At 37.4% G+C, this 10,297-nt stretch overlaps 1 protein-coding gene across 3 annotated transcripts in view; it reads right to left on the bottom strand.

Annotated features, from left to right (window-relative positions):
* LOC114626443 (contactin-associated protein like 5-1) overlaps window positions 1-10,297 on the bottom strand; it is an 867,232-nt gene that overhangs the window by 248,632 nt on the left and 608,303 nt on the right. For all 3 annotated transcript variants that reach the window (XM_028773852.1, XM_028773850.1, XM_028773851.1), the window contains exon 13: window positions 6,274-6,474. In XM_028773852.1, coding sequence (XP_028629685.1) covers window positions 6,274-6,474 — 201 coding nt within the window. The remainder of the gene's footprint in view (window positions 1-6,273; window positions 6,475-10,297) is intronic.

The following is a 10,297-nucleotide window of genomic DNA, read 5'->3' on the forward strand; positions in this document are numbered from 1 at the left end:
AGAGAGAGAGAGAGAGAGAGAGAGAGAGAGAGAGAGAGAGAGAGAGAAGGAGAAAGAGAACAACAGAGAGGACATGTGTACACAGAAATCTTACAAAATTTGGCTGAAGTTCAGAGAATTACATGTGGGAATTTTTTCTTTCCTTCCACCATGTATGGTCTGGAAATTAAACTTAGATTCTCAGGTTTGACAGCAAAGGACTGAACCTACTGAGATGCCCCAGCAGCCTTATTTGTTCTTCCCATTAGGGTCTTGACAATATGGAATAAATAGCTCCATCATAGGTTTGGGAAGCCTCTCTTAATCTATACTGGCTTTGTATAATCAAGAACAATGGCTTTAGATAATCAAGTTTTCTGCTACCCACTACTGTAGAAGAATGGAAACACACACACACACACACACACACTCACACACACACACACACACACACAGTTATGTACATTATAATGGCACAATGATGCCCCTATCAGACAACATAAGCTTACAGATAAAAAGTCCATCTCAAAAAATGATTTCCTCAATTTGGAGTTCCTGGCCAGTAAATTAATACTGATACAGAAATGTTAACAGCTATTGCCAATCTTGTTAGTTATCCTACAGAATTTATGGTAAGACTCTATTAAAGAAGAACAATATCATCAGTGTTACCATATGTAAACCTAGCAAGCTAGCAAGGTACAATAACATCTGATCAGACAAGACAGGCTCATTGGTTCTATGGTGGCAAGAACATCACACAAATAATCCACTAGATTCTGATAGATCTCTACATGATCAAACCCATACCTGAGACTAAAAGACTATTGGGCCAAAAGACTATTGCTAGCCAGGTCATTCATAAGTTCTGGTAGAGAACCTACTACAGTTATTCTGCTAAGTGAACATAGTATTAAACTGACGTATAATGACTTATTTTTATCCCCATATATTAATGCATCTCTCAGTCCTGATCAGAAAAACTTCTATTTTCAGTGGATGATTAACACAGAGAAACATGACTAGCCAAGGTTTACAGAATAAGCTCCTGAGTAATGTTCATTTTAAGTGGAACATCAATACCTTGGCCTCTGTTCCCAAGCCTCAGGGATTACTATTGTAGAAGAGGAGATGTAGAGAATATAAGAGTCAGAAACAGTGAGTGAATAAAATAAAAATGTCATCTGGATATAACAGGACAGCTAAAACACATGAACTCAGGATTTGCTAGCATGCACACGACAAATTTGAGCTCAATCCATATGAAAGTTTCAACATGGAAAGAGTAGGTAGACATGAAGTTCCATTCCTATCTGAGGGGCTGTTGGCCCTGATGCTCGGGAAAAAAAAAAGAGTTTTCTTAAAGGGTATATAGCCCCTGAAAATTGCCTATGGCCATATATATATATATGAATATATGGATAGTATAAATTAGACCTGAGGGTTAAAATATAAAAGAACAACGTTGGATGGGTAATGGGATAAGCATCTGGAAGGAATTAGAGAAAAGGAAATAACATGGGGAAATTCATTGTGTGGGATTCTCAAACTAATAAGGAACTAATAAGAAGAAGGAAATTAGTTTTCAGCTTATTTCTCAGGATAGCTTCAACTTTTCTCCCTGTCTACTCAGGAAAGTTTTCAGCAGAGACACTGGTTACTGGATGCCTGGAATACACCTGGCACAGATGAAACATTCCAGACTGTGTTTGTCTTTATTCCTTCTCAGCTTTATGAATTTAAGCATATAAATTTAACAGGTGGCAAATTCCATCTATAGAAACTAAGCAAAGTGGCACAAGTTAGGTAAGAAGTGGATGGAAATCTCACTCCCAATGTGAACTCCACAAATCTATGCTCTTCCTATGCAAACCTAAACCCAGAGAACATAAGACAAAACAATGTATATACACAAAGTTTCAACACAGACTAGAAATGTAAAGGGTTCTGCAGCAAAAAGTGCCACGTGTCAGAGGACCAGAATGATGTTCCCAAGCACACAGATAGAGTGGCTCAAAAAAGATTTCAGTGACATGGGCTTGGAGAGATCCAAAACATCTGACTTTCAAGGGCATTATGTATGTGTGTGTGTGCATGTGCGTGTACATGTGTATTTGTGTGTGTGTATGGACACACACATATGGACAAATAAAATCACTAAATGGAATGACATAATCTAAGTTACATGACAGTTTAAGTCCTTTAGGGAAATCCCAAAGTCAGAATAGACATGCTTCTATTTTTTCATAAGAATTTGAATATTGAAAAATGACTAGACAATGAAAGAAAGGAGGGCAGTACCTGAGGGCTTATTTTGGTAAATGTATTCAGCTTAATCATGAGGGAACAGAGAAATAAGCAAGAAAACACAGACACTGATCCTTGTAAGGCAGTTGGTGGGAACTGAAATGTAAGGAAAGAAATGCAGAGAGGAAGCAGTGATTTAATCAGCCTGACAAGCATGGCTGAATTCAATAGGAGTTCTGGAATTGATTTTACAGTGATGAACCTGAGTCATCAAAAAAAAAAATAAAAGGTCCAATTTTCTGTTCTGAATGCTGTGTTTAAGAAGGCAAGGAAGCATGTAATCCATCAGAGAAAGATTTCCATTTCGAATAGTGAAATTTTCTTTAAAAACATTTTTAGTGTTTAAAGGGGATAAGTGACAGTTATCTAGAAAATTCATTTAGGTGGAACAATATCTTCCCCTGAAGATTCTAGATTAGTCAAACAAGGCAGTGTATTGAGTTAGGTATCTCCCACTCATATTTTACTGACATTTCTGTCTATTGTTCTACAGCTATTCAAAATCTATAAATGCTAAGCTCTAGGACACTGAACTCTGCAATAGAATGTGATACTTGATACTACTATAGCCTTTAGTATAAATTAATATTTACAGAAATGACTGGCTTCATATGGGCTTAGTGGCCTAAATTGTTAATCTCAGTCCTTGGGAATAAGAGGTATGTAGACTTCTATGAGTACAAGGCTATCCTGTTCTACACATGGAGTTACAGGCCAGCCAGTATGACACAGGAAAAGATTTAGATAAATGTTACTATCCCTCTCTGTTTCCTGGTCCTCTAGGATATGAGCAGATAATTGTTTTATTCTCTTGTTGCCTCAGACCATATTGATTTTGCCAACTGTCATGATGGGCTTCAAACCATGACTGAAAGGAAATCCCACTTCTAAATGCTTTGTTAGATGTTACCTCACAACAGCAAGAAAGTTAACTAGTACATATGTAATAACCAATCATTCAATCAGAATAAAACCAGCTTCAGAAAAATCTAAAATGATTTATCCATTTGTTTATTTTTTTCTAAATTAAAATTTTAACATTCGGCATTGGCTTCATAGATAGAGTGCATTTTACCCATGCAACAAAGCCCTGACTTTCATTGGTTAGGATCAGAGAAAAAAGCAAACATGGTGGAGGACAACTGTACTCCAAGAACTCCGGAGGTAGAGACAATGTAGTCATAAATTCAAGGTCAATCTCAGCTACATAATATGTTCAAAGCAAACATACACTACATGAGGACCTCTATCTTAACAACTGAGTAATTTATTAAAAATGAAAATTTATTTTAAGAGTCATATACATTGATGTCTCTCTTTTTCACACAACATAAATTATGTTAACACAGACTAGTGTCTGCTTATCCTGCTTCATCTCGTTGACTGATGCTCTCTCCTTAGATATCCTTGGATTGACACATAACTCATCACTCTTGTGTGTATGTACTGGGATCCTTGATACCTTCTGATCCCACCTTCCATCTCTCCCAACACAGTTTCCAGCTACCACACTGTACGTCTATCTCAAATGCTCTGTCTTCAAGTGATATTTCTCTAAAAACCCTCGTTTTTCCCAATTCATTTTGGGATGTGTATTGCCAGGCTGTCTTTCTGCAGAAACAGAGACAAGTATAGACTTAGTAGACAGTGCCTCAATATCAAAGTCAAGACTCCTGGTCTCCTTTGAGTCATATCTCTCTTCAAAACAGAATAAGTGCAATGTAGTTTAATTCTTGTCAAATATATATTTCATTGAATGTTTTAGAGTTTCTTTTTTATCAATCATTTTATTTGTTTACATTTCAAATGATATCCCCCTCCTGGTTACTCCTTCATAAACCCCCCATCCCATTGCCCCTTTCCCTCTCCCTTTTGCCTCTATGAAGGTGCAACTCCACCCATTCCCACCTCACTGCTCTACCATCCCCCTGTGCTGGGGCATCAAGCCTCCACAGGCTCTTGTGGCTCCCCTCCCATTGGTGTCAGATAGAGACATCCTCTATTACATAAGTATCTGGAGCCATGGCTCTCTCAATATATACTCTTTGATTTGTAGTTTAGTCCCTGGGAGCTCTGGGTTGTTCAGTAATTTCATATTGTTCTTCATATACAGTTGCAATCCTCTTCATTTCCTTCAGTGCTTCCTCCGGATCTTCTTTTTGGATCCCAAGGCTCAGTTTGATGGCTGGCTGGCTGTGAGTATCTGCACTTATATTGGTCAGATACTGGCAGAACCTCTCAGAGAACCTCCATACCAGGTTCCTGCCAGCAAGTACTTCATTGCATCAGCAATAGTGTGGGGGGTTGGTGTCTACAGGTAGGATGGATCTCTAGGTTGGGTGGCCTCTGGATGGACTTTCCTTCAGTTTCTGTTCCATTTTTGTCCCTGTCTTTCCTTTGAAGAAGAATATTTCAGGATTAAAACTTTTGAGATGTAAGGGTGGCACGATCCCTCATCTGGGTGCCAGGACTATCTACCGCAGGTGGTCTCTATAGGTTGTATCTCCCCTTTGTCAGGAATTTCAGCTAAAGTCATCCCTGTTGGGACCTGGGAGTCTCTTACTTCCCTGGAGTCTAGGACTTTCTGTTGGCTACCCCAAGTTCCCCATCCCCCACTGCTACATGTTTCCATTCAATTTCAGAATCTTTTATATTTCTCCCCTGTCCCTTCCAATAGGTAATTCTACCTCACCTTTTCCCTCCCTCTCCATTCTCCCGCCAAGATTCCCTCCCTCTCTATACTTTCTGTGATTGTTTTGTTCCCAGTTCTATGTAGGATTAAAGCATCAATACTTTGGTTTTCCTTCTTCTTAAGCTTCATATGGTTTATGGGTTGTATCATGGGTATTTTGAGCTTTTGGCTAATATCCATTTACCAGTGAGTACATCCCATGTGTGTTTTTTGTGTCTGAGTTACATAACTCAGGATGATATTTTATAGTTCCATCCACTTGCCTGCGAATTTCATTAATTCATTGTTTTTAATAGCTGTGTAGTACACCATTGTGTAAATGTACCATATTTTCTGTATCCATTCTTCTGTTGAGGAAAATCTGGGTTGTTTCCAGCTTCTGTCTATTATAAAAATGGCTGCTATAAACATAGTGGAGAAGGTATTCTTATTATATGTTGGAGCATCTTTTGGGTATATGCCCAGGAGTGGTATAGCTGGATTTTTAGGTATAACTACTTCTAATTTTCTGAGGAACTGCTATATTGATTTCCAAAGTGGTTTTACGAGCTTGCTGTCCCACCAGCAATGGAGGAGTGTTCCTCTTTCTCTGCATCTTTGCCAGCATCATTGGTCGTCTGTGTTTTTGATCTCAGTCAATCTGATTGATGTTGGGTGTAATCTCAGGGTCATTTTGATTTGCATCATTTTGATTTGCATTTCCTTGATGACTAAGGTCTTCTTTAAGTGCTTCTCAGACATTTGAGATTTCTCTGCTGAGAGTTCTTTGTTTAGCTGAGTACCCCATTTTTAATAAGGTTATTTGGTTCTCTGGAGTCTAACTTCTTGAGTTCTTTGTATATTTTAGATATTAGCCCTCTTTCTGTTGTACAGTTGATAAAGATCTTTTCCCAATTGCTGTGACAAAATACCATCACTGAAAGAAACTTGAGAAGAAAACCTTATGATTTGCAACTGACTCTCCATTATTGAGAGAAGTCAGGGCAAGAATTAGGAATCAGGAACTGAAGCAAAGGACATAGAGAAATACTGCTTTTTAACATGTTACTTCATTTTTTTCTCAGGTATATTTTCATGTTTTTTCTTATATTCCTCAGGACTACCAGTAGCAGTCAAACATATAATTGACTGAGCCTCCCGCATCAGTCACTAAGAAAATTATCATTTAAAGACATATCTTTTGAATTGTGGTTCCCACTTCTCCAATGACTCTAGCTTCTGTCAGAAAAAAAAAAATACAGCCAGAATATTGGTTTGTAGGTTTCAACATAGCATGAAGAAAGACAGGACCTTACCTGGTGTGTTAAGCAGGCGGGATTTCCTACAGTGGTATATCACCTCCTGTTCACAGTGTTCTGAGCCATCAATCAGAGCTTCCAGTTGGTCCACACTCCCACCATAGTTTAAGGTCATGGAATAGGGCTTCTCAGGGCTTGAACCCTGTACCCGAGTCAGCTCTGTGTTGTTGTGCTGAACTGTCATCCAGATCTTGTCCTCTGTACAGACAACAATCCAAAGCAGGAGATATTAGACTTTCTAAGGAAGAGTATTTAAACAGTGGGCCATTCAAAGTACAACAGAGTCTCCTTCTGAGTATTCTGTATAGACAATGTGATCAACACATTTTATTCCTTATCAAGAGATTTTTTTCCCTATAGGGTTCTACCTCAGGCTAATAACAGGCAAATAATCTTAGGAGTTATACTTATGAGTCCTTATTCTACAAGTTTTATACCATGTATTTAATGCCATTATTAATTTAAAATTGATGAATAGAGTCTTCCTCCTTATCTATAGGGAGACTGTTTGAAGAGTTTCTAAAATATGTCAAAGTCTGCAGGTGTTCAAGTTTCTCACATAAAACAGGAAAGCATTTGAATATTATATATATCCACCTTAAACTTTAAATCAACCTCATATTACTTTTGATATGTAAAAATAGATGCTATGCAAACAGTTGTTATAGTGCATTGTTTAAAAAAAATGAAAATGCCTATGCAAGTTTAATACTTACACTGTATCAGAAGTTATTTCTTAAAAAGTATTAAGTGTCATGTTAAAAACAACAGGTACAGATGCTATGCGTCTATAAACCAACACATCATTATCATGGATAAAAGTATACAATGTAAGCATAAGGATCTGTGTGTGAAACCTGAAGTGGCAATGAAAAAAAAATGCTGGGCATGCTCACATATGCTTGCAAGTCCAGTGCTTGGGAGCAGAGAGAGGTGGACACCTGGATCTTGCTGACCAAACAGCCCATAGTAATAAGTGAGTAACAAGCCAGCAAGTATTTTTTTCCAAAGAACAAAATATGTTGGAAAGATGGCTCAGAAATTCAGAGGAGGTCCTGGTCTTATAGAAGACACCAGTTCAGTTTGAATAATCCACAATAGGTATTCACAACTATATATGTGTCTATCATTGGGGGATCCAATGCACACTTCTGGCTCCTAGAGACATTCACACTCACATGCACAGATTCTTCCCCAACACAAATATATACATTTATTTTAATCTTTAAAGGAAAACGAACAGGAATGACATCTGAGGAATGCCAACCTAGAGCTCTCCTCTGGCCTCCAAATACATGCAAACACACATGTACAAAAGCAAACACTTGTGGTAACTATACCTGGTTGTTAACATGACTCTATCTGGATGATATAACTAAAATCAAAGCAGCTGGGTAATATCTGTAAGAGATTTTTTAAAATTAAGTTATGTGAAGAGGGAATATCCATCCTTTATTCCAGGTCTTTTGAGGTGGGAAGATCAACCTTTAATCTGGGCCACACTTCCTGGTGGAAGCCTATAAAAGTCACATGAAAGAAGAAACCTCTTGCACTTTACCAGCCCATACATACTCTTGCTGGAAAGTTCATTCACTGATGCTAGAGTCTACTTCTTTGTGATTCTGGTATTTATTGAAAAACAGTTGAGAAAGCCAGCCTCCTAGATTACTGTATTATTGGACTTTCTGTTAGTGGATAGCTATTGTTGGGACTAGCTTGACCATAACCTGTAAACCACTCTAATAAATCGTGTACTTACATATTCTGTCAAGTCTTGTCCTCTAGAGAACCCCGGATAATAAAAAACATGCATATACACATACATACAAAAATTATCTAAAAACTTTTATATTGAAAACATTCAAAGACATGAGGCTCTTTAAATAAGAATAAAAGGAAAAATTAAGAAAGAATATAAGATATCAGTAAGAGATACGAATTTGGTTTTAAAGTTCGAGAGATCTGTACTTGAAAGCCATGTTTGCCAGTATGAAATATAGACTAGTGACTTTGGTGTTATAGTCAGTTAAAACATGTGACTGCCAAAACAGGTAGAAATACCCATTACACAAACCACCAGCAGGGCTGTTAATGAGGAACAAAGACCAAGACCATAACATTGCAAGGCAGGCTCGAGAGGTGGTTCAGCAGTTAAAACACTCTACCACTCATCCAGAGGTCTATGTCACATGGCACATAAGTACCTATAGTGACAGGTCCAGGGGGCATTCATTAACCTCTCTGGCCTCGAAGGCAACTGAGTACACAAGTGCACACACCAACACAGAGATACACAGGAATAAAAACTAGTAAATCTTAAAGTTGCAAGACACTCGGTGAAGTATGTTGGATACCTGTGATAACTTGGGGGAAACCATTTACTGTAACTTGATATGCAGTTTAATTTTGAACATCCTCACAAACAAAGCAGGGGAGGAAACAGGAAGACTTGAAAAGTGTTTGCCACCTGAGAAACTTACCCACACCATTACATTATTCTTCATAGAGTCCAAGAGCAGAAAGCGAACAGAGCAACAAAATCATGTGGTTTCTTCCCTCTTCCACCCTCTTAGGTTTACAAATGGGAAAACAAAGGCCCTTAAAGAAAAGCAATAAGCCACAGCACTTCTATTACAGTGCATTGATCGGAAAATATGCTAAAGGAAACTGTTATTATTAACTTTAAATAGCAAGATTAGGGTCATTGGCGTGATTTAGCCCCAAGTAAAAGGAAAGAACTGACTTCTTCGATGTTCTGTATTAATTCTTCCCATAAATTCTTTCTGTGATCTAGAAAAAGTTATTTCATCTCCCTACACTTCTGTCTCCATATCTTAGAAGAAGGAAGAAGTGATTTGGTTTGGTTTTAATTATTTCCTTAAGATTTTTTCAATTTGGTAATAGTTCTTATCTCACCTAATTAAATTATGCTCAGTGACTGTGAATCATTCTGGGAATAATTTCCCAAATCAATTAATTAATAACCACCATGTTCCCAGAGAAAACTGTGCTTTGCTATTTTGAAATAGTGCTACATTCTTCAGTAAAATCTATTGAAGAAACAAATTCCACTAAATTTTAACTACTCAAATAAAATGATGGAAACTCATACTGTTAAAGTTGTTGAAAGAATATTCACCTGAGACTCCAAAAATGGTGTTAATGTCTAATTTAGTTATGATTTATATTGCTTTGATAAATGATCATCAACAAAAACGAAGCTGGGATGAAAGGTTTTATTTGACTTACACTTCTATTCCACTGTTCATAATCAAAGGAACTCAGGACAGGAACTCAAGCACGGTTGGAACATGGAGGCAGGAGTTAATAAAGATGCCATCCATGGAGTGCTGCTATATAGTGGCTTGATCCTCATGGCTTCCACAGTCTGTTTTCTTATGGAAACCACCACCAGACTAGGAATGCAGCACCCATAATGGCTTCCTGCATCAATTACTAATTAAGAAAACGTCCTACAGACTTGCCTTAAATGCAATAATATGGAGGCATTTTTTCAATTATATTGAGGATCACTCCTCTCTGAGGACTCTAGATTGTGTCAAGTTTACATAAAACTAGCCTGTTATAATGTGAAAATATACAAATGTAATAAAATTAACAAAAAGTTGTCATTCAACAAATGAGATGCTGTAAAATGAGGAATAAAAATAGACAGCTTTGAAGTGGTTGTGATGTTCATGGGAAGATTTGTATTTCTAAGGTATATTAATTGAATAATGCTACTGCTCTCAACCTAGAACATCTTTCAGACATTATGTATTAATTTTACAGATGTCACAGGCCCAATCACAAACCAAAGAGTAAAGACCAAGGGAAGAGAGAATTCCTTGAAAACTATAACACACCAGCTAGATTATTTTCAAAGCTCTCCTGACATATTTTTTCTCACTACCATGTATCTGTCTATCATGTTACAGCATGCTCTATATTCTACTATCTACTAATGTTCTATTATCTATCTATCTATCTATCTATCTATCTATCTATCTATCTATCTATC

Source organism: Grammomys surdaster, unplaced genomic scaffold (genome assembly GCF_004785775.1).
Source record: "Grammomys surdaster isolate TR1022 unplaced genomic scaffold, NIH_TR_1.0 235, whole genome shotgun sequence".
NCBI lineage: Eukaryota > Metazoa > Chordata > Mammalia > Rodentia > Muridae > Grammomys > Grammomys surdaster.